The 24042-nt window shown below is 49.7% G+C and overlaps 2 protein-coding genes across 5 annotated transcripts; one reads left to right on the top strand and one right to left on the bottom strand.

Annotated features, from left to right (window-relative positions):
• Positions 1–180: 180 nt before the first annotated feature.
• On the top strand, positions 181–14104 carry ZBTB5 (zinc finger and BTB domain containing 5). 4 transcript variants are annotated; one of them, XR_014016199.1, is made up of 3 exons: positions 888–975; positions 8943–12009; positions 12678–14104. XR_014016199.1 is itself a non-coding variant. In XM_081238407.1 (2 exons), exon 2 carries the CDS (start codon positions 8947–8949, stop codon positions 10975–10977), a length of 2031 nt encoding a protein of 676 aa, XP_081094533.1. In that variant the 5' UTR covers positions 181–336; positions 8943–8946; the 3' UTR covers positions 10978–12184. The 4 variants fall into 4 exon arrangements, 3 of the variants coding, with proteins under 3 accessions (XP_081094533.1, XP_081094531.1, XP_081094532.1); XM_081238407.1 differs by lacking the exons at positions 888–975; positions 12678–14104 and adding an exon at positions 181–336 and having other exon boundaries at positions 8943–12184; XM_081238405.1 differs by lacking the exon at positions 12678–14104 and having other exon boundaries at positions 8943–12184.
• A 103-nt stretch (positions 14105–14207) lies between these two features.
• On the bottom strand, positions 14208–23795 carry GRHPR (glyoxylate and hydroxypyruvate reductase). The gene is made up of 9 exons (XM_081238419.1): positions 23642–23795; positions 21822–21952; positions 21349–21421; positions 20455–20571; positions 19256–19344; positions 18026–18130; positions 17110–17245; positions 15698–15828; positions 14208–14546 (listed from the first exon to the last, which is right to left on the bottom strand). The coding sequence occupies exons 1-9, from the start codon at positions 23722–23724 to the stop codon at positions 14425–14427; spliced, it is 987 nt and encodes a 328-aa protein (XP_081094545.1). The 5' UTR covers positions 23725–23795; the 3' UTR covers positions 14208–14424.
• Positions 23796–24042: the final 247 nt, after the last annotated feature.

The raw sequence follows: 24042 nt of genomic DNA, 5'->3' as shown, positions 1-24042 counted from the left end.
TCCGCGCGCTGGCTGGCTGCACATCTACCCTGGCCCCGCCCCTTCCTCTCCTGATTGGCTGTAGCGCGGTCGGCGAGGAGGAGGAAAGCAGCGGTGCAGGCGATTTCGTGTTGCGTCACTTCCGTTTAGTGTGGGCAGCTGCCGCGGTATTCTCAGAGTGCGGCGGCGAACGGGCTGAAGCAGCCGGGGGACGAGAGGCGGGGTGGGCGGAAGGGGAAGGAAATCCCATCACTGGGGCGCCAGCCTGGACGTTCCCGCCTCCTCCGACACTGTCGGGTCCGATCGGAGAAGGGTCACCGCCTCCTCCAGCGAGAAGGGGGGCGGAGTCCGGCTCAGGTGAGGCAACCCTGTCAGCGCGAGCCGTGGTGGCGCGCGCGGGCGCGCTCACGTGGAGACTGTTGGGCTCTGGGGGAGCTGGGTGGGCGGTGCGAGCAGGGTCTCGTCCAGGCGTCGGGGCGCGCGCAGACGCGTACCGGTTCCCCTCCATCCCCCCACCCCCGCCTACCTTGTCCGTCTTTCTGAGGTGGTATTGTTACCCTCGGAACGGAGAGGCCAGGCGGGTGGAAGGCGTGTTCTTCTGCGCAGGCGTCCCCCGTGTCCCGACGCCAGGCTGTCTGTCCAGCCGATGGGGCGGGGGCTCTTGCCCCCTCGGATCTGCGGGCCGGCGACGTTGGTTACTGGGATCGGGTGGGGAAGGCTTGGGACCAACAGCCTGGCGGGGTGAATAGAGGATCTGCGGGATGGGGTCGGGTGGCTCTCTCGCCCCCATCCTGGGTCTCCTTGAGCGACGAGGTTTCATTTACACCAGAGCAAGGCCGAGGCGGTCTGGAATCGGGAACCGGAGGCTGACCCTTGGAGGGGTGGAGCCAGTGTTTTGGAATGCCCCAACTTAGCAGAGGACTACAGTGTTTATAGGCTATTATTGAATGGCCTCTGCTTCCAGGCTTCGTGCTAGGAGCTGTGGGGGATGCAGTGGTAAGAACAGCCTTTCGCCCTCCTCCCCTCGTTTGGAGGACGTGCAGATTTATACTTAAATACTAACCTTAGGCAGTGAGTTAAGGGGGGTCGAAGGTTAGTTTTTCTTCTCTTCCAAAAAAGGTCGTTTGTTATTAAGTCAGTGTGCATTCTGGCATCGTGGAGGGTACTGTGGAAGCTAATTTCTGAATAGGACACAAATCCTAAATATTTAGTTTGGAGGAAAAATTTTAGGTAAAGGCGCAGTGAAATCTTTAGTACTAAGTAGTATGGTTGGGTTCTGGTTAATTTTAATGAATGGAAGTAAGAAACCCTTCACCTTCAAGAACTGAAGCAGAAATATTTCCGAAATATGTTCATACACTTTTCAGTTGTAGTAGGTAGAAGATATTACATACATTAGGATCTTTCTTTAGAGGGTAAAGAGAATGCTGTGCCTTAGACATCACTGATTATTTGTTATCCTTGTAGGGGCTGTTGTGCCTTAGATAATTTTAAAAAGGTGGGCTGGGTGCCTCACCGTTTTCTGGAGAAAGTGCATTCAGTGTTGTGATTTTGGTGGTGAGGTTGATAAGCTAAAAGATTAACGGCGGGGGACAAAGACCACGTGGGGAGAGGAGAGAGAGAATATTAGAGAAAAGCCCCTAAACCAAGGGAAGGCCTCCTACTATTACTTTAGTCCCCTCTGGAAATCCCAGGAAACTTCGGAAGACTGGCCTCACCACCACTGTCGGCTTGGTGACCTGCCAGGTAAGAGTAACTCGTTGAGGACCTGTTCCGGACCTGAAAGAGATAAGATTTGGAAGAAAAGCATCTTAGAGTGGGGTGTTTTCCTAAGCTTAGGAGTCAGTGCTCTCAAAAGAGACTTTGTCGTAAGGCTATCACAAGTAGTTGAAGTTATTTAAAAAAATCACTTGAATACAAAATGCATGTAAGTGTTTAGTATTTAAAGTATTTAGCATGAATTCTGTTGAATTTGAGTTCTTTAGCGTGGGTAAGACTTAAAAATAGCTTGTATACAGTGAGAAATGACAAAGTTTGCTGTAGTGCTGACACAGAATCTTGAATCTGCCTCAGTTTCTCCTTGGAAAGGGAAAAGAAAAACCCAAGGTATTGATTCCATGTTAGTCTTCAACTTTTATTTTTTTAATATAAATTTGTTGTAAACAAATACTTTTCCTGTTTGTCAGTTTTAAGCATATGAGTTCTCTTTTTACTGTACTTAACATTTCTCAAATATGGATGTTGTCTAGTAGAGCCAAAGTTTGTTAGTGTAGCAGGTGGGATGGAATGTAACACTACACAGCACCTTTTGTCCAAGTATGAGGTGAACTCATGCTAAAAGACCAGCTGTTTCTGAGTGAACTATTGTTCTTACAGTTGTTTTCATCGTTGTCATTACTGAATAGTGGCTTTTAATCTCCAGATTCCAATTTTGGGAGGTGCCTTTCATTTGATTAATTATACATCTATGTACTAAAAGCTTTGATTTCTGAGAGCTCAGATTAGGAATTGTGTTGGAGTACTGACATTTTATTGTAATATAGATAGATTACTGTCTTAGTATCTAAGATTATTTTATCTGTAGATAATTTTCCTTGTGATATTCTAACATACTTGAATGATATGTTTAAGGTTCCAGTATTTCCTTGATTCTAAACCACATTTTGTTCACATTTTAATCTTGAGGACAGGATGCCATAAGTAAGCATTATACCATAGCTTAACTGGCATTGTTTCCCGCCCCCCCCCAGTGTTAACATGAGATAATGTTGCACTTGATAATCACTGGCATCTTAGATTTAATGAAACTTGGTACAATTAAAGACTTTTGTATCCAACTAATTCGTTGTTAATTGTAAGCAATTAATTTTCCAAATCTGCACTCTGAAGAAAGTTTGCTATTGAAAGGAATCCTATTGGAAGTAATATTTTTTCCTTATTCAGAGGGGAATTAACGAACTGTTTCGTTTCTTTGACAAATTTTAAAGGATGATTGAGTGCTGGGTCTGCTTTTTGGAAACTGTACTTGGTGTTTTGTTACTTTGTATACTTGATAACAGTTTACAAATGCTTTATTTCCAGCTTAAGTTTAAAATGATTAGGGTGAATTGTTCCCCCCTTTCTTCCATACATGATATTGTTAACTTGGTGTAATTGATTTTTCAGTACATCTAAATTAGTTATAATTTAAAATCTACTCAGCTGTCTTCCTCTAAAAATATAAGACCTTCAATTTTAAAGGTCTTTGAAATACAAGTCCTTCTGTTTTAGTCTACAGAGGATTTGAGGAAGGAGGACAGGGAGAAGAAAACCCACTGTTTTGGGGTTCAGTTTTGAGAGGAATGTACAGATGGTACAAAAATCTAAACACATGTAGTAACATACACTGTACTTTATTTTGAGTAGAATGTCAAAAGCGACTCAGCAGGTGAAGTATCAGTCACTTGCTGAACACTATTGATTTGATAAATGATTCAGAAGTGAACGAATATACCACTTAGAAAGTAAACTAGGTATAAGAAATGAATTAAATCCATTTTTCATCTTCTCTCCTGGAAAGGCACCATCAATAATTGTGTCTCCAATGCTTCAGCATGGCTTTCTTCTTGATAGAAGTTTAGTTTTTTTCCTTAAGAAATACGTATCTTGATCTGTCAGAGGTGCAAGGCAATAAAAGCTATTTTTAAAAATTGCTGAAAAGGTTGTGTGTGGTGGAGGCAACTGGGATGGGTGTCAGGCAGCATTTTCTAAATAATAGAGGGAAAATATATTTAGACTTTTAAAACAGATGTTAAAATATAGTCTCAAATATATAAACAGCTAAAAGAAGCCATTGATGAATGGTTTCTATAGATTTTTGGATACCTTTGTGAAGTTTGCTCTTCAGAGTGTTAAGTGGCTACAGATGTTCTTTTATCTGGACAATCAGCTGGCTGGCTAGTCATTTTAAGTTTTAGGAAAATGTAGTACCCGAGACAGGGAAATTTCTAGAACAGTTACAGTCCAAGTGTAAAGTTCTAAATAGGATAAAGCAGTGAAGTTTGTCATAAATTATTATTATTATTATTATTATTATTATTATTATTATTATTTGCGGTACGCGGGCCCCTCACTGTTGTTGCCTCTCCCGTTGCGGAGCACAGGCTCCGGACGCGCAGGCTCAGCGGCCATGGCTCATGGGCCCAGCCGCTCTGCGGCATGTGGGATCTTCCCGGACCAGGGCACGAACCTGTGTCCCCTGCATCGGCAGGCGGACTCTCAACCACTGCGCCACCAGGGAAGCCCTACCATGTTTTTTAAAATTTCATTTAATATTGGGAATTCCCTGGTGGTCCAGTGGTTAGGACTTTGTGCTTTTACTGCTGAGGGCACGGGTTGAATCCCTGGTCAGGGAACTAAGATCCCACAAGCCATGTGGTGTGGCCAAAAAAAAAAAAAAAACCAAAAAAAAATCATTTTATAAAAGTTAATATATGTATTTATATTTTAGAAGCCACATAGTTCCATTAGGTTTAGAGCTAAAAAAATAGCAGTCTTCTGTCCCCCGTTTTCCCCCCCCCAAATTCCCCCTCCTTAGAGGCCACCACTTTCACTTGTTTTAGTTGTTTCATCTGCTACTGACTTCTGTATTTCCAAACGGCGTTCTTATATTACTATTTCTTGAGGTAGTATTTCAGTATTTCAGACAGCATTTCTTGACTAATAGGGAAGGTGGGAATTTAACTTTCTTACACCACTTCTCCTCTGCCTCCCCCCCACACACGTATTGGCCTTCCCTTACCCTTCCAGTATCTCAAATTTGGCTCTGTTCACATTATTGTGACTCTGTAAACAAAACACATAGGGTACGGCAACTAAACAACCATGTATTCTTCCTGGAGTTAATAATTGTCCCATTAAAATTCTTGTTTTTTTATGACCTATCTTCACATTTTCATGGAACTGTTAACTTCTTAGCGCTCTCAACTATGTCATGTGATCTCTCCGTTCCTTTTTTCCCTTGGGGAACTCCTTGGAGTCCCTCATCTTCCTGCTCCAGTCTGCTCCCCAGTCCTGCTGCCTAGCTCTCATTTTGCGCTTCAGCATCATCTTTCAAATTCTCTTTGCCGGTTTTCTAGGATGGGTCTCCAATTCCTATATTCTTCGTCTTCCTTTTCTTGGTTTATTCCCAGCTTCCTGAAGCACAAGCTTTAATAGCTTCCTGAGAAGGGATATGTGGGAGGGTAGACTTTTGGGTTCTTGCTTGTCTGGAAAATGCCTTAGTCTCCCCTCATAATTGATGTTTGGCTGGGTATGGTCTAAGTTGGAAATAATTTTCTCGGAGAATTTTAAAGAACCTTTTACCTTCCAGTATTGCTTTTGAGAAGTCTAATGCCAGTTTTATTCCTGATTCTTTGTTAACTCCCCCCACTTCAAACTTTCCAGATCTTTATCCCAGGTGTTTTTAAATGTCACTGTAATGAGCCAGGTGTGGGGATTTGTTCATTCATATTGCTGAGCATTTGGTGGACCTTTTTAGTGTGAATAAGTAACTTCTTTAGTTCTGAGAATTATTCTTTGTTGTTTATCATTCTCCCCATTTTCTGTCTTCTCTTTTTGTATTCAGACTTTGGGCTTCATAAGTTAATTCTTTTTTTCTCTTGTTCATTCACTTTTGTTTCTCCTTTGCCTTGTCTGTGACATTTCCTTAGCCATATTATCTTCCAACCCTTCTAGTAACTTAAAATTTTTTTTGCAATTTTAAACTTCCAATAATTTTTTTTGTTTCTGGAATATTTCTTTTCAAAAAAAATTTAAAACATTCTCTTCTTGTTTCATGGATATCGTATTTTATTTAGCTCTCTGAGGATGTTAATTATAGGTGTTTTTCGCCCTTAGTTCTGTTTCTTCCAGATGCCTTTTTGTTTGTTTAGGGCTCTTTCATGTTGTTGCCAAAATCTTGGCTGTCTGTGCACCGATGCTGTACAGAATTATTGAGACAGTTATGGAGGAGAAAGAAAGAGTGGCTTTATCTCTTTGCCAGGCGAAGAGGGAACACAGTAGGCTAGCACCTCAAGAACTGTGCTCCCCTCCCCGGGGAATAGGGAGAGGTCTTATGGTCGGGGCTCACGGTCAGGGGTGTGCAATAAAGACGAAGGCAGTAACAGTCTTGCATTCTTCTTCTGCAGAGTTTCAGAAGGATGGGGTTGCTGACAAGATTAGGATGTGTGCAGGGTCTCAGATGGTCTCCCAATCTCGATGAGCTTCTCTGGTCCCTTTAATCTTGCCTCAGGTGGTTTCTTGCCTGCTCCTCCCTTGATTAGCAACTGTTCGAATCTGCCCTTTGGAACTCAGGGAAGGTCATGGAGGCTGGAGTTTTGCCTACAAGAAATGGGGGACAAAAAAGCCTCCGTGCCTGGGAGCCCCATAGGCCCGCACTCGGTTTCAGTGTTAGGGATTTTTCCCCTCCAGTTTGTGGTGCTTCTACCTGACTGGTTGGAAGCTGAGTGAATGGGCCTTGAGGACTGGTGGGCTTCACTGTCGGGAAGTTTGATGGGGACCCAAGCGGTCTGTTGGAGGGATTCCCTGGGTATTTGAACCCTGGGCTGCTAGTCTTCTATTGGTGGGTGGGGTGGGTGGAATGTCTTACCTTCTAGTGTGGACTTTAACTTCACGCTCCAGTTGTGGGTGTAGCAGCTCGTCCCAGTCTCGTGTCCTGAGTACAGAGTTTCTCCGGTTCAACCACCCAAGCCCAGCAGGGGACTGCTGGCTTCTTTCCCGAAGAGGCTTTCCACACCCCCTCCACCAACCCCTGTCAGAGGCAGGCGCCCTTTCTTTGTCTCCTGTAGCACCTTGTACTTCCTACCACAGCACTTGCAATACTTCATTGTATTTGAATGTTGATTAGTCTGTCACCCCTGAGGGCAGAGATGGGAAGTCTTGTTGATCATTTTCTCTCTAGTGCCAGGCATAACTGTCTATCTGCATGTGTTTGTATCCTGGGGTGTAACCATTAGATTCTGCCTCACTCCCTCCCAGAGGACCAGAGGTTCCTTCGCTGGAGAGGATAAAACAAGGTTTTAAACTTTGTGGCTCCTTCAGCTTCTACAGAGTCTGTGGGCAGAAGGCACAGAGCAGCGCCACTTCGGGGGTTATTGACCCTGTTTTCTAACCACACAATGAGAGTGTGTTATGAGCGCTAGTCAAGGAGTTAGACCTTGAATCAGCAGTCCTGTAGTTCCTAGGAAGTGTAGCAGTTTCTTAGGCGAGGACAAGCAAGTTCTTGTTTCTGATGAGTCCAGGAGATGAAAATGTACAGATATGTAAGGATTCCAAACTCAGCTTTGGAAAGTGATCCACCCATAGTCCATGCGGTCTCTTCTTTATTCCCTTTTTAAATTTTAACATTTATAAAAAATTTCAAATGTACAAAAAATAAGCTTTTGAAGCAAATGCTAGACATCATGTCATTTCATCTGTAAGTATTTCAGTATGTTATCTCTTTAAAAACTACTCTTCTGGAAAAAAAAAATCAGAATGCCATTATCACACCTAAGGGGGAGAAAAACCTAGTAATTCCGTAGTATCATCAAAGATACATGTGATATTCTAAGCAGTCGGTTGGGTTGGCTGTATAGAAGCCCTACAGGTCAAAATGGAGTCTGAACAGATGGTTTTGGAGCTTGTTCATCTCTTGTTTTTCTTTCTCCATTTTTTTTTTGAAGTTTAACTTATTGAGCTTTATTGAGGTCTATGTACATACCATAAAATTCCTTGTTTTAAGTGTACAGTTCAAATATTTTTAGAGAATTTGATGTGTAATCATCATACCCCAATTTTAGAACATATCCATCATGCCCCCAGAAGTCCCTCTTCCCACTTGCAGTCCTGCCTCGAGCCCAACCCCAGTCCCAGAAAACCACTAATCTACTCTCTGTCTTTATAGCTTTACCTTTTCTGTGCCACAGGTGTGGAACTTCCATTAGATTATTTTTTTATCGAATAGACTTCCAGCCAGTCCCCTTGTCTTGACATCATCTTCACTTCACTTCCCCTGGCACCTTGGCAGCCAGTTCTGAGCCTCTGGGTGGGCGGGGGCTTATATATGTCAGGTGGTTTTAGCCACTGCCAGTTTAGGAGTCAGCTTTCTGGGCATGCTAAGTCAGTCAGCATGCATTCGTTTACCTGCTCACCAGCTTCCAAAATGCTATTGGTATTTCTTTCCCATTCTTTTTTCCCTTGTGGGTTTTTACCTTTAAAACAACAACAAAACCAAAAAACTTTAGGCATGGAGAGGGTAAATGCATGAGTGCAATCTACTACCATCTATAACTGGAAATCTTCCCCACTAATATTGATTTGCCCTTTTTATTTATTTAAGGTTGCTAAAAGACTCTGTTTATAATTTCTTGGGGTTTATTTATTGTCCTCGGGGAATGCAGAACTCTGACTTCTTAGGTATAGATGTTGCATCACCCACACACTTGTCTTTTCTAACATGGACCCTAAGTGTTAAAAGTGGGTCATGTAAGGGTTAAGGGGAGGCTGTAAACAGCCAGTAGCTGATCTGTGTGTGCGCAGGCTTCCAGGGCTGTTAGCCGAATCAGCATTTGCTCCTTATTGGACAGGTGTTTAGTCTGCGTGCCCACCATCAGAAACATCACGAGCTTTGAAAGGTCCAAGCTTGGCCATTCATGCCTCCCTCTTTTTTTTTTAAGATTTTTTTTTTTTTTTTGATGTGGACCATTTTCTGTGTTTATTGAATTTGTTACAACATTGCTTCTGTTTTTTGTCTTGGTTTTTTGGATGCGAGGCATGTGGGATCTTAGCTCCCCAACCAGGGATTGAACCCACACCCCCTGCATCGGAAGGCGAAGTCTTAACCACTGGACCACCAGGGAAGTCCTCATGCCTTTCTTGTCATCGCACCCTCTGTGCCCTTTGACTTAAGCTCTTCTGTGTCTTAACACTTTCTTTCTTTATAGGATCATGGATTTTCCTGGCCACTTTGAACAGATCTTCCAGCAGCTGAACTACCAGAGACTTCATGGCCAGCTCTGTGATTGTGTCATTGTAGTGGGGAACAGACATTTCAAAGCCCACCGCTCGGTACTGGCAGCATGCAGTACACATTTCCGAGCCCTGTTCTCTGTGGCAGAGGGAGATCAGACCATGAACATGATCCAGTTGGATAGCGAGGTAGTGACAGCGGAGGCCTTTGCCGCACTGATTGACATGATGTATACCTCCACCCTCATGCTGGGGGAGAGCAATGTTATGGATGTCTTATTGGCAGCCTCTCACCTGCACTTGAACTCTGTTGTTAAGGCATGTAAACATTACCTAACGACAAGGACGCTGCCCATGTCTCCCCCCAGTGAGCGCGTTCAGGAGCAGAGTGCCCGCATGCAGCGCTCCTTTATGCTGCAGCAGCTGGGACTGAGCATCGTGAGCTCAGCCCTCAATCCCAGCCAGAGTGGTGAGGAGCAGCCGGCCCCCATGAGCTCCTCGATGCGCAGTAACCTGGACCAGCGGACACCCTTCCCCATGAGACGCCTGCATAAGCGCAAGCAGTCTGCAGAGGAGCGGGCCAGACAGCGGCTCCGACCCGCCCTAGATGAGTCTGCCATCTCCGACGTTACACCAGAGAATGGGCCGGGGGTTCATTCTCGGGAGGAGTTCTTTTCACCAGATTCTCTGAAGATCGTGGATAACCCTAAAGCTGACGGGATGACTGACACCCAGGACGACAGCACCATCTTATTTGACCGGCCCTTTGGTGCTCAAGAAGATGCCCAGGTGCCCAGCCAGTCCGACAACAGCGCCGGCAACGTGACCCAGCTCTCCATGGCCTCCCGCGCCACTCAGGTCGAGGCTAGTTTTGAGCAGGAAGCCACACCTGAGAAAAGTGGTTTTCAGTGCGAAAACCCTGAGGCTGGCCTTGGTGAGAAGGAGCACATGAGAGTGGTGGTTAAATCTGAGCCCCTGAGCTCTCCTGAGCCTCAGGATGAAGTGAGCGACGTGACCTCCCAAGCGGAAGGCAGCGAATCGGTGGAGGTGGAGGGAGTGGTGGTCAGTGCCGAGAAGATAGACCTCAGCCCCGAGAGCAGCGACCGGAGTTTTTCAGATCCCCAGTCTAGCACTGACCGGGTAGGAGACATCCATATTTTGGAAGTCACAAATAACCTAGAACATAAGTCCACTTTTAGCATTTCAAATTTTCTTAACAAGAGCAGAGGAAGTACCTTTAGTGCAAATCAGAACAATGACGATAATATCCCAAACACCACTAGTGACTGCAGGCTGGAGGGGGAGGCCCCCTATTTGTTGAGTCCAGAGGCTGGGCCTGCAGGCGGGCCCTCCTCAGCCCCTGGCTCTCACGTGGAGAACCCGTTCAGCGAGCCCACAGATGCCCACTTCGTCAGGCCTATGCAGGAAGTGATGGGCCTGCCATGTGTGCAGACCTCAGGCTACCAAGGAGGAGAACAGTTTGGGATGGATTTTTCCAGGTCTGGTTTGGGGTTGCATTCCTCCTTCTCCAGGGTAATGATGGGCTCCCCTAGAGGTGGAGCCAGTAACTTTCCATACTACCGCCGCATAGCTCCCAAAATGCCAGTGGTAACCTCAGTCAGGAGCTCACAGATCCCAGAGAACTCTGCCAGTTCCCAGCTAATGATGAACGCGGCCACATCCTCATTTGAAAATGGCCACCCTTCGCAGCCCGGCCCCCCGCAGTTGACGAGGGCATCTGCTGACGTCCTGTCAAAGTGCAAGAAGGCCTTATCGGAGCACAACGTCTTAGTCGTAGAGGGGGCTCGCAAGTATGCCTGCAAAATCTGCTGCAAGACTTTCCTGACCTTGACAGATTGCAAGAAGCACATCCGTGTTCACACAGGTGAAAAACCCTATGCCTGCCTGAAGTGCGGCAAGAGGTTCAGTCAGTCCAGCCACCTGTACAAACACTCGAAGACCACCTGCCTGCGCTGGCAGAGCAGCAACCTTCCCAGCACTTTGCTCTAACCCGACCTCTTGAGATAATGCTGAGGCCAGTATCAGGACCTAAACTACAGTCTCTTTTGTTTGGTGGTTAATGCCGTTGGGTTTGAGGCTTCAGGCTGCGAGTGGCTCATGCAAATTTCGATGACTAATAAGTGGAGAATTAATAGGTGTAGTGCTTGTACTGCTACCCTTCTGAATGAAATGTGCGCTTTCAGAGAAGAGATCCAATCCCTGAAACCAAGTTCTTCCTTAGGGTTGAGTAATGCAGTCAGAAAGTAGTTTGGAATCGATGTCATTAAAAGTGGCACATTTGACAATTAAAAATTGAAGTGCGAAAAGTTTTTTTAGCAATTTTTGTAAAACTCTGAAGCATTTAATTAAATTTCCTATATACCTTCTGATGAGATTATATACCTGTACAGTGATGCAAGGTAAAGTTATGTGTAACCAGTGGCAACTTTGTGCCTGTCTAAAAGGAAGGCCCTTGAGGACATGCCTGTCTGCCAAAAATGCTTTAAAGTTTATCATGAGCTAGTCCTAGGCTTCAGAAAGTACGGTATTTTTTATTTTTGTCTGATTTGCAGTCACAGACACTGCACTTTGATGGTGCTGACACTGGGTCCAGAGCGAGCATTCTCTGGACTATTAGGTGTATATATACTTTTGAAAACATCACTGTTTGTTACATAGATGTTTTAACAATTTTTCTTGGTTTTAAAAACAAAGTTGTAAAAGTATGTACTTATAGGGAGCAACAAGTAAGGTATTGTTTCTGTATGTGCTGTTTTAGCAGTATTTTAACCAACTTGTATTACGTATGTTACAGTTCCATGTTTGGAAGTCAGAAAAGAGCTAGTGTTTGTCTTTGTTCTGATGGTATGGAGTCCTGTTTAGTGAGATCTTTTACGGCGCGTTTACCCTTTGTTCCATGCAGATTTCGGGGGCTGGTCCAGCCTGACACATCTCACCCAACGACAAACCCGTTGTCTGCTTCACTTCTTCACATTCATGCCACATATGGCATCTTTCCCGGGCCTAGGTTACTGTTTTCAGGTAAAAACTAACCAAAAGTGAAATCAACCCCCCTCCATCGTGGGTTTTATTACTGTTCTATACTATCGTTTTAAAGTACAGACCCTGAACTTTTGTTGTTGCCCCAACCCAATACTGAATGTTTGAAATCCAAATGCAGCAGTATTCATGGGTAAATATAAGCGGGTTGGGCAGCCCAGAGCATCGAAATCGCCAAGCAGCATCTGAGACAGCTTGAGGAGACATCTGGGCGACTGCCCTGGGCCTCCCTGGACCCCACTGCTTCTCTTCCCCAGCCCCACCTGTGGTCTTCTGACCCTGTGCCATCGGGGCTTTTGGCAGCAGCTGTCAGGCTGAGCCCTGGCTCATGAGCTTCCAGGGGAAAAGCACAGGTTAATGTGTCTCTATAGAGCTCATGAAGTCAGTTTAATTCATGCATGAACATGAGTTCATTTTTTATACAGCTTTTTTAGACACAAGCCACTGTGCATAATTGAGTGAAATCCTTCAGTTATTACCTTTGTTTAGAAAGAAAGGTTATCAGCGAGTGTTTTCTCTTCTTCATCTAGTGTATGCAGTTACACATCTGTCTGTGGATAAACTTACAATGTTCATTGCTTAGCATCTCCTATGAACTGATTCCCAGGGAGGAAAACCAAAAGGGAAACCTCTGATTCCTCTCCTTTCAGATGTGGGGGAGACAGCTGGAGGCTGTGGGATCACTTGTGAGGTTCAGCTGTGTGGCGAATTGTTAGCAGTCATGCTCTGACTTGATGTGAGGAGGCTCCACATCCACCCCTCTGTGGGGACCAGTGACTCGTGAGATTAACCCTGGGAGGCAGGTGGGTCAGCGTGGAGAACGAGAGAGGCCCTGCCTGGCTTGGGAAGAGGAATCGGTGGCACCAGGAGAGCAGTGGCAGCCCTCCTCCCCTTCCACCTTGAGGAGGAGGTGCCAGGAAGCCGCCCCCTCACCTGAGCTCCAGCTTAAGTGGACTTGCTTCTGGGCCTATCTCTGATACAGCGGCTGGAGCCCTGCCTCTCCACTGCTAAGTGGAATCTGGAATCTCTCATCTACCTCTTAGTCAATCAGTTCCTACATGTGAGAGGCAAGCCTGTGAGCCAGTGTCCTCGTACATGCTGTAGCACTTAAAAAATAATTCAGAGGTTCCCTGGAAAACCAGTCCCAGGGTTCCTACAAATTGGTAGTTTCTACCTGAATTTTAACTGGTATTGGGTACCTGGATTTGATTGGTTAGCCTTAATTATAGCTTGGCATAATCATTTCTGGTGACCAAATCATAAAGTTCTATCAGGGCACCTGTGTCAGTGGTGCTATGCTGGTCAAAATTTGAGACTTTGAAATAAAAAATTTGTCATATTCATGCCTCTAACTAATTATATGTTCTTTTTCTTCACCTTAGGTTATTAAGGTTGAAATAAAAAAGTGAAGTAGTATTGCTTTCTCTGCTAACCCTGCTGTGACCAGTACTTTTTTTTAAAACCAAGCTTCCTAGAAAATACTCTCATGCTGTCAGTTAATAACAATTATTGGTCATTAGTCCCTCGTGCTTTCCCTGAGCTTTGTCTCTGAGCTGTGGACAAGGGTGATGTGTTGTTCTCACCGCAGTTTTACTCCTAGTGGGCCTGCCAAATCTTGCTCTTTCTGCTGCTCCCTTAACGTGCCTCCCAGAGTGAAGACTCAACTCTCCAGTCTGGCTCAGCTGTGGGGAAGAACTGGAGCCCAGGTCCCTCAGCAGGAGCAGGGCTTTGTCAGTGCTGGTGGCCTGGCCTTAGGAGGACTGAGGTGATTAGAAAAGGGCATTCACCTGGGGAGTGAGGAGATGGACATGAGGGACAAAATATGAAGGTGCTGAAACTAACTTTAAAATAAAAATTAAGAAACCCACCTACCTTGATTAGTCTTGACCAAAAAATGAGTATTGTGACCTTACCTAGTTCTTTTTGCCATGTGTGTTTAATTTGTCCGACGGTCTAGGGAGCAGGTCCACAGGGCTGTGGTTGTTCTGTCCTCAGTGAGGGACACTTGAAGGCATTTTAGCAGAGGACGAGGGGTAAGGTGGTTTGGACAGGGTCTAATAATTAAAATGTGTGGGGATGGGGGTGGGAAGCAGAACCTGCAGTCACTAGAGGCCCTGATTTAGAAAATGTAAGCAGATGCTGTTGTCCTCAGCTTCTCCCAGTTACATGCCCAGGCAGTCTCTCAGAGAATTATTTAATAGAATTACACACTTTGGGCTCAGATGCTTCCAACCACAAAAGTGGGAGCACATCCATTAGCACCAGTCTTCCCTCCACAGAATCAGTACACATCAGACTTTTTTCTTTGGCTCCCATCCTGTGGGTCCAATCAAGCCTGGGCGCATCTGACAGAATCCCGGGGCCGTTTGCCTCCTAGCCTCAGTGTCTCCCGTGTGGCTACAGCTTGAGTTCACTGGGCATCGGCTCCCCTCTCAGGCCAGCCAGCAAGTTGTTAGCTGCCAACAAGGACATGGTGTTTCGGGTTCTATGGGTGGCACTGCCAATGTGGGGCAGGATCACTGGAAAGGAGAGGAAGAAAGGGAAATGAGGAGGGTGGTTCAAGAGCCTTAACTCGGGCCCTTTTTTCATGGCTAGGATGTGCCTATAAAAAGATTTGCCTTCCCTCCTCTCACTAAGCACTCTATTTCCCCAGGGCTACCGAAACCCAGACGCAAGGGTGACAAGAATTACGTATCCTGAACACAAGAATGTCAGGGTTAGAAGGAGTCTTGGAGCCTGTCTAGACGCAGCCCTTCAAATGGGCTTCTCATCTCCCGAAATAACTAGGTGAAAGGCTGGACAGCACAGCTCCCTCTGGCCCCACTGCAGAGCAAGTGAGGTCACTCGTCCCTAAAGCGTGCCTTTCGAAAGCAATACCCAGGGCACCAAGCTAAAGGCCCAGGGCTTGGAGGGATGGGAGTTTTCCCAGCTCCGGGCAACAGCCTGGCCATCACAGCCAATGTTCCTCTCAGACGGGCACGGGGGCGGGGATGGTAGAGCTTCCAAGGGCTCCAATAATGGGAGCATTCACTGTGGGGAAGGCAGCTACAGCCCTTCTCTTTGGTTTTCCCTTCCAGAATATAAGTGAAGGACAGGGACTGGCCCAGACAATCTGAGGCCCTTCCACTCGGTTATATATTAGTCTGGAGGCAGAAACCACACCAGCTAGCCGAACAGAGAGACCGTAATATAAAGAACTGTTAACGGTAACTGAGGAGTCTTAAAGAGGAATGCTAAGTAAGTGGTTCTCACAGTGCTCCCCGGCCAAGGGGCAGCAGCAGCATGGGAGACGTTAGGAGCACATTCTCAGGTCTCATCCCTGAGGCAGAGGCATGGGGGGGCCCGGCACCGTGTGTCTGATCAGTCCCTCCAGGTGACCGATGAACAAAAAAGTTTGAGAACCACTGCACTAAGGTGTCACAGGGGCTGAGATGCCAGACGCATCTACCTCCCCGGGGGCTAGGGGACAGGGAAAAGGGTATGACTGTTAAAACTTAGCTTGAGAAAGGGCGTTTGGAGCTGCGACTCCCACCTCTGGCGGCTGTGGCTTGTGTCTCTGGGGGCGCAGTGCTTAACCCGAGTGTTGGGAGAACTGCAAGCCAGCTTCACAAGCTACGGTGGGAAGGAACTGGGGCCGGGTGAAGTGTTCCTGGTAAAGCACAGTTCTTACCACAGTTCTTCAGGGTCAGAAGAGGGTGGTTTGTAGGCAGTGGTTCTGGGGTCGTCACGTCCAGTCCAGCAGCTGCAATCTGACCACTGGCCAGGGCCTGGTACAGGTCGTCCTGGTCCACCACTTCTCCCCTGAGAATGACAGTGTGATGTGGGTGCCCCAAAGCTCCCTCTACCCAGGTCGCCTTTAGGGCAGAACCACCCAGAGAATGAATTTTTCCATCAACCTGGCACTTGGCACTAACTTTCAAAGCAGTAAGCCTTATAGTATACTTATTTATAGTTTGTACAGTAATACAGAGAACCCCAGCCTGCCACTTTCAAGCTGTGTGACCTTGGGCAAGTGTCTCCAATTCTCTGTGCCTCAGGGTCCTCCTCTGTATGATAGGGAGAATACTACCTAACTCCCAGGAGTGCTAGGAGGATCAAAGCTTACTTACACGCACCACTGCATGAACGGGACCCAGAGCCTGCATGTGTGTTGGGCTCCCGACCACCGCTGACAAGCACTGCAGCGACTGTCAGGCACCTGCCCAACTGCAGGCAGAGACCTGAGGATACACCCAACTACATCCATCCAAGTGAGCAGATATCCTTCCTATCAGTGAACCACTGGAGTAGAGACCTGGTTTGCTAAAGACTTCACATTGTGCACTCAACGATACTCGTGCAGCAATAAATAACCCAGTGCCCTGAAGTACTGGGTACGTGACGGAAGCAACGACACTGTTGGCATCAGCGCGAGCCCTGTGTTCCTGCATGTTCACTCCACCCCAAAGGCACCCCCTTTGCAGCTAAACATCAGTAACTACAGGCACCTCTGGGGTGGATGAGCCCTTGGAGTCCCCTCCCATTGCCCATCTTTGCCTCCAAATTGATTTAAGTGGGTTCAAAGGGCACTAGCTAAGAAGGGGTTGGAGTGGCAGAGAGGGAAGGTCTGCCCCCATAACATGCTCAGTGGCCTAAAGGCACCCTGAGGACATTTTGAGGACCCAAGACAACCTGGGTTTTGGGTCTGTCTGCCCAGGAGCATGAGGGTTCAAGCTGTCATTGACTCACACAGACAGACCCAGGCTCAGCACCATGAAGGCTGGCCTCCAAAGGGCTGTAAAGAACATTAAGGCCACCCCTTTGTGGTTAGAGGTATAGGGTTACCTGGTAACTTGCTGCCACAGTGCCTTCACTTCCTGAGCAAGGCCAAGGGTACTGCTGGGAACCAGACAGGCCAGGCCCTGCTCTGAGCACCTGGGACGTGCTCTGGGGCCTTTACTGTATTTCTGAGTTGTCTGGTTGATTGGTTTATCAAGGGCAGTAAGCTCAGCCTGAGTCTCACTGACAGCCCATGGGGAAGAAAAACCAGGTCACAGCAGCAGGGACAGCCCCCCTCTAGGCTTGCCTGGTGACCCAGGATACCTGCTGATGTTGACAAACACGGCCGTTTTCTTCATCTGCTGGAAGAAGTCCTTGTTGCAGAGCCCCCTGGTTGCAGGTGTTAAGGAGCAGGCCACGACGATGAAATCAGACTCAGCGGCCAGCTGCTGGGTGGACACTGCGGGAGGGCAGGGCTCCATCAGGTGCTGTGTCCCAGGTCAGGGACAGCAAGAGGGTGGGAACCTTGACCGTTCCTCCCTCCGCCCATAATGGAAACTCCCAAGATGCTTCCTGAAGGCCTTGTCTCTACCTGGAGAACTCTAATAACCACACAAAGTCAACAGACACTTGTGGGATCCTGGTGTGTTATATCATTCAGCCAGCCCCCTGCTCTAAAGGTGGGGAAACTGAGGCCAGAGAGGGGCAGGAGCTTATTCAAGGTCACACAATGGGATCTGGACCACTCTGGCTTTCACCACCTTCAAGGCCCAATGTGCCAAGGGGGTGGAGTGGCTGAAATCCAGCCTGCCCTCTGCTTACCACGCACGCTGTGCGCCTGCCAGGGAGCTGGATCCACCAGGACACAAGGCTGGCGGGTAAGCGCTCACCAGTTTATTAAGGAAACTTTGCATGAAAGTTCCCAGCAATTCCTTGTATGTGTCACCATCCCTGCTGCTCTGTTTGTACATGGACAATGGTGATAAAAAGACCCTGCAAGACAGGAGACCTGGAGTCCCTCTGGCATTGAGGGTACTCACTGTGTGGCCTGGGTGAGGCCCTTTGCTCCCTGAATGGGCCTCTGCGTGCAGGAGCAGGGAGGTCAGACAACATCTAAGGCACGCCACAGACACCGTGGAGCTCCTGCATCCTGCCCCAAAGTGCTGCCGTTACAGCAAACACGGAGAACCATCCAGCCGAGCACAGGTGGGGTTCCTGTGGAAATCGAGGTTTTACTTACCAAACTCTGCCTGGAATTCCTCTGCTTCCTGAGGCCTGGGCTGGCGCCCTGTGTAAAGCAATCTCTGGACACCGAATGGTTTCAGACACCGAGCAATGGCCTGGCCTGGAGGCAAGGAGTCAGAGTCAGTGCTTGTTCCCAGTCCCTCAGAGGGCAGGGCAGCGCCCAGCAGCTCCAGAGAGCGGGAGCCCCTGGGGGAAGGGTGGGGGTGGGGAGGCCCTTCCCAACATTAACCACTCCTGCCACACTGCACCCGGTCCCCTGCCAGCCCACACTGCCCTCACGGGTCCGTGTGACAGTCCTTCAGGGATCTGAAGGCAGCACCACAGCTCGTGTGGCTGCGACTGACTTGTGCTGTCCTCACACGGTGCTGGCCATCTTGAGGGCCATCTGCTAGCCTTCCCTGAGCACTGGACCTGGCAGCCCAGCAGAGGTCTGAGCACACGGTCCCCTTCCTCCTTCTGGACCCTCTGCTTCTGGTGGTGCACCCACAGACCCCACCCGACCTTCTGGTGGTGCAGCCCAACTGCTGACTCACCCCGACCCTGACCCTTTGCACACACACTGCTGCCGGGACAGGCTTGGGCAGCTGGATTTTCAGACGCAGAGCATGTCCCAAAGCTGCTGGCTTCCTCCAAGCGGCCCTCTAGTGTGGGAGGCAGGGCTGCTGGCTGGCCCGACAATTTATGCACCCCTCCCATCCTCACCCTCACCTCTGCACCAGGCAGGGTGCCAGAGAGCCACCGGCCTATGCCAGGCTTCTCCAGCGCTGGGGGCCACTGGAAGAAAAGTAGCTCTGCCCTGCCTCAGAATCACAGGTAAGCTCTGTCCGCTGGACCCTCTGGTTCCTGAATTAAGGCTTTAGGAGTCAGATGCCTTCCAGAACCCAGGCCTGGGGCAGCATGGGCTCTCCCACAGTAAACCCCTCCTAAAAGTCTCGACCCTGCAGCCGTCATCGCTTTCATCTGTCCTGTATGCAGCTATAATCATAATGAACCCTGGCTCTTACAACTTGCTTCTATCACCTAGTGAGTTCTTAAGGAACTCCTTATTTTATTTTTTGGCCTGTGTTTTACGATGCTGTGTCTTCTCGCTAGAGATATCCCTACTGCACCCAGGTACGGCGACTCTTTGCAAAGAAGGATTGTCAGCATCTGGACACGGGGTGTCAGAGACTCAAACCAAGACGTTGAGAGCCAGGGTACCAATCTGGGTAGATGGGAGCCTCACCTATGCGCCCCAGCCCAATGATGCCAACGGTGCTCTGTGTGAGGCCGTAGCCACACATCCACAGGGGCTTCCACGAGGTCCAGCCGCCACTGCAGGGAGAGAGAGGGACGGGTTAGAGGCTCTGGTCTCAGGCAAAGATGAGGGCCGCTGTGCAGACCCCGTGGTCCAAGGGACAGGCCCAGCCCTCCAGTCAAGGATTGAGAGGAGCATGCGTTACCCCTACAGCCACTGGGTGCTGCCGATAAGCAGCGTGACTGACTCTTCCTTTAAAACCACTGGGGACACAGAATCCGAAGGCTGGAAGGGGCCTTACAGGTTCTCCCCCCATTTTGCAGACGGGAAAACTGAGACAAGAAAGCGCAATCTATGTGAGGTCACACAGCCAGGGCAGAGCAGCAGGTTGCAAACCCAGGATGTAGGATTCCAAAACCAGTATTCTCAGTGCTCCAGGGAAGCCACAGGCCCACCCCTGTTGCCTTGGGTGGACAGGGGAATAGAGCCTGTCTTGAGTCACCTCCAATGAAGGGACCAACTCCCTCGACAGAAGGGTAAGAGGGACATTCAGCACCGTGTCTAGTCAGCCCCATGCAGCCTCTGTCCCTGCCACATCCCCACCTCAAACCCCCTCTCCCAGTACACATTCTCTGAGAGCCTGTATCTGCACGCCTCCTGGCCTTTGCTCAAGCCAGTCCCCGCACCTGGAGTACCTCTCCCGACTCTGGATGTACAGACCCACATCTCTGATCTGAAACCCTCAGGCCAGAATTTTTAAATTTTCAGATTTTAGGAAGGTGGTAAGGTGCATATGCTGTATTCTACATAACACCCTCAACAGCATCTGGGGTGGCACCCGTATCAAGCACGTTGGTGTATCTGCAGCGAAATGAAACCACCTTCAGTTTCCAGAGCCTTTTGGATTCCCACGTGATGGTGCACAGGGCCCTCTAAGGGCTCAGGAGGACGCCCACTGGCTACCACTTCCACGCAGCCTTCTCTGATCCACGCTCCTCCTCCACAATTTCCCTTCATGCCCTGTTTATTTCAACTCTGCTGTGCATTTTAGTATCGTGCCTGAGTCTGTCCCCCCCTCATTAGTTGGGGCACAGTCGGGGACAGGATCACCTCTGGTCCAGGGTGATACTGGGTGCTAAGTACTAGCTGCTGAGCAGAGTCGACTTCCCTGCCAAGTGTTCACTCACTTCTTCACCTCCTCGATGGCCTCAGGCAACCGGCGACAGGTGGTGAGCAGCAGGGAGACAGCGAGCTCGGCCGTGGCGTCTGTCAGGACATCGGGGGTGTAGCCCACACGGATCCCACTACGAATCAAAGATCTGGCGGTTAACACTGGCCTCAAGCACCTTCACCAATTTCTACTGCTGGGACGTTGCCATGATGCGGCTTTGTTCCCTCTTTGTGCTGCCTGTCGGGAAGCTCAGAGCTGTAAGTGAGCATTCAGGAATGGCCAGCCCTCATTCCCATCTTGATTATCTCCAATTCTGAGAAGGATATAAGATGGAAGATCGGGGTTCAAAGTCTGGAGCCAGTAACTACTTAACTTTTCTGAACTTCCTCATCTAAAGAGGCAAATAATAATACTTGCCTTTTCTACTTGAAGGGTTGTTGTGGGGGTCAAAAAAAAAGAATGAATGTGAAAGGGTGTCACCTGGACATTGTTACCCACTGCTTCTGACTGCTCGGCCTTACCTTAACTGATGTGTGCACACATGAGCAGATTTTATCATCAGCTACCTTACGTTTTCACTGAATGGTCAAAGAATATGAAGAAAAAAATAAATACTCAGCTCCTCTTTTTCCCTCTCTGGTAGTCACCCCTCACTCCAGGCCCTGATTCCAGAGCCCAAGCTGCATTTACCGTTTCTTTTTTTTTTTTTTTTCGGTACGCAGGCCTCTCACTGCTGTGGCCTCTCCTGCTGCGGAGCACAAGCTGCGGACGCGCAGGCTCAGCATCCACGGCTCACGGGCCCAGCCGCTCCGTGGCACATGGGATCCTCCCGGACCGGGCATGAACCCGCGTCTCCTGCATCAGCAGGCGGACTCCCAACCACTGCGCCACCAGGGAAGCCCGCATTTACCGCTTCTTGATTTCATCCAAAGCCAAGTGGTCGACGCCCACGGACATTGTGCTGATGACTTTGAGATTGGCTCCTGTTGGGCAGAAAAAGCATTGTTTGTATCTTTCCTCATGGGATTCAAGGCCCTCCAACATACTATAGACAGGTCCAGAAAAGGCAGGGCCCTGCTCAAGGTCATAAAGCAAGGCTGAGCAGAGCTGGACGAAGGCCCCGGGCCCTGGCTCTCCTCCACACCATGGTCTTTGCCCTCCTAAGGCCTCCCTCTGGGGACTCACCGCCAGGAGAGAGGGGCACAGTGTGTGCCTGATGGAACTGCACACAACTGCTCCCTCTGGCCTAGGTCCGCAGTGAATGCCCTCAGAGCTCAGAGAGGTCACTGAAGACCTGCTGGGGAACCAGCAGCAGCAGGCTGCTATGTCCACCAGGGCCAAGACACCCTTGGAACCCTCCCCGGGCCTGCCCAGTGCACACACCTGCGGCATCCAGGAGCTTCTTGTCTATGCGGTCAGAGAGGAGGCAGAGCAGGCCATGGGCCCCGGCCACGCCCCGTTCCAGGTCCTTGCTGGGGATGGGCTCATCGGAATCCCACTGCTCCACCTCACAGCTGAAGGCAAAGGAAAGACTGCTCGGAAGTGCGGGAGCCCCGCAGGTGCCCCCAGGCCCCCAAAGCCCCTCCAGCCCCCTGCAGACCCCTCTCAGAGTGGGAAACATTGTCTTCTGCTTGCTCTGGCCTCCAGCTGCCTGGGGCTGGCTGAGGCGGGTCAAGGTCAGGCGTGGGTGGCCTCAGAACTGTCCTGAGGGTGAAGGACTGTCACAGAGCACAGCTCTCTGACAAGGACTGAAAGGGGCCTAAAGTGAAAGGAGAAAGTCACAGGGACGGCTCTCAGCTCAACACAAGGAAGCGCTTTCTTACCCCTACAGGAGGCCTCACAGGTAGTGAGCTACCGGGCCTGAGCTGCCTATTGTTGGGAAGGCCAGTGGGGGGCTTGATTTCCCTGTCCAGTTGCACATCCTCTCCTATGAGTCCATGAAATGAAAAACTCTTGTTCTTGACTTTGTACTTGGACAAGATCAAAGCAGTTCAACATGGAGGAGTTTCAGGGGGCACTTCCATGGTGGCTGGTGGGCACGGGGCATGTTTCCCCGTGGTGCTGCCCAACCTCCCAGCCCTTGACTTTTAATTCTGTGCAGCCAACACGTACGGAGCATCTACATATGCGCAAGACACAGAGCTGCTGGCACTTCCCAGAATTCCCCGCCGCGGCACCTCCGCGCCTAAGCCCCAGGCACAGGCTTCCTTTCACCCTCCTTTGATGGTGGCACAGCGCTATAGCAGTGTGAGCTGCTGCCATTAGTGCCCTTGTTGTTTTTGCTCTCCCCTCTTCCCCCCTCAATGCTTGGTACATGGCAAGTCCTCAGCAAAGGTTTTATTGCATTGAATGAAATGAACACATCTCACTTTCCCCTGGCACTGGTCTCTGAGGCTGGGTTCCACCTTCTCCCTACCTGATACAGGTGGTGCAAACCTGCATACTGCAGGGCTCAGACTGCAGCAGACAGAGCAAAGTTCACATCCCAGCTGTGCCACACAAGGTCATTGGGGAAGGTACTTAACCTCTCCCAATTTTCTCTGTAAAGTGGGAATTACAGTACCGACTTCACAGTACTGAAGGATTAAGAGTTTACGAATATGAAGCACCTGGCAAGGCTGACCTGAAGGGTTCAATTTAAGAAATACTACCAGAGGCCCCCTGCCAACTGTCCAAAGGGACCAGGTAATCCAGTGACTGCCAAGGTCCCTGACCTGGCCAAGTGACCACAGAGGGTAAAAGATTAACAGCCTGTCCCTTGTGTCATGGGACGTCTCCCCTCTCCCCAGGGCCATGGCTGAGGAGGGCTCCAGCCCTTTCCCCCACCCACACTGCAAGGGCCAGGGGAGCTGCGGGTCCAGCGTCACTGCAACGGGCCTGGAGGAAGCTGGGCCCCAGAGAACTTTCTCTAAGCTTCCCCAAACTCCAAGACCGTCCTGGCCAGGCACAGGTTGGGAAGTTCGGCCAAGGCCCAAGCGCAGGATCCCGGATCTCTCTGACGCCACGGACCGCCCCGTCCGCCCCACCAAAAATAACTGGGCCTCGGGAGGCCTACCCCGACCCGCCCGGAGACGCTGAGTGCCCGAGGTCCCGGAGCGGCGCCTGGGGCTCTGCAGCCCCTTCCCGCGACGCCACCCGGAGAACTCGCGCCCGGAGGGCGGGGACTCGGCGCGCGGAGCGGTGCGGGGGCGCCGGGCTCTTACTCTGCGGCCCGGGAGAGCGCGGCGCTGCCCTCGGGGGGGATCCTGCGCGTCACAAACACCTTCATGAGTCGCACAAGCCTCATTCACCTTCCAGCCGCCGGATACTGGGCCGGACCCCGCGGGCGGAAGCAGTCCGGGAAGGGGGCGGGGCCTCGGGAGGGCCGGGCCCGGAGCAGGAGGGGCGGGGGTGCGGGCTGGCGCCGGGGGCGGGGGCAGAGCGGGGGCGTGTGGGGTTGCAGCTGCGCTGTGAGCGAGTGGCAGTGAAGGTGTGTCTGTGTGAGGGGTAACTAGGGCTCCGCGTGTACGCCTTGTGCCTGTGTGTGCGTGTGTGTGTGTGTGATCAAGCCTTAATGAAACTGAGACTGGTTCTGGGGCTGGTGCCAGGCTCGCACCCTTGGCCC

The sequence above is a fragment of the Mesoplodon bidens genome (genome assembly GCF_964165515.1).
Source record: "Mesoplodon bidens genome assembly, chromosome: 6".
NCBI lineage: Eukaryota > Metazoa > Chordata > Mammalia > Artiodactyla > Ziphiidae > Mesoplodon > Mesoplodon bidens.
The sequence above is the reverse complement of the archived record's forward strand: the minus strand, read 5'-3'. Positions and strand labels throughout refer to the sequence as shown.

What these genes read in the sequence shown, in the direction of transcription:
- GRHPR (XM_081238419.1), bottom strand. Translation starts at nt 23,724, where the DNA reads ATGAGGCTTGTGCGACTCATGAAGGTGTTTGTGACGCGCAGGATCCCC. An exon ending in GCCATCGAGGAGGTGAAGAA is followed by an intron (nt 19,345 to 20,454) that starts GTGAGTGAACAC and finishes CTCTCCCTGCAG; the next exon opens with TGGCGGCTGGACCTCGTGGA. An exon ending in GGAATTCCAGGCAGAGTTTG is followed by an intron (nt 17,246 to 18,025) that starts GTAAGTAAAACC and finishes GCCCTCCCGCAG; the next exon opens with TGTCCACCCAGCAGCTGGCC.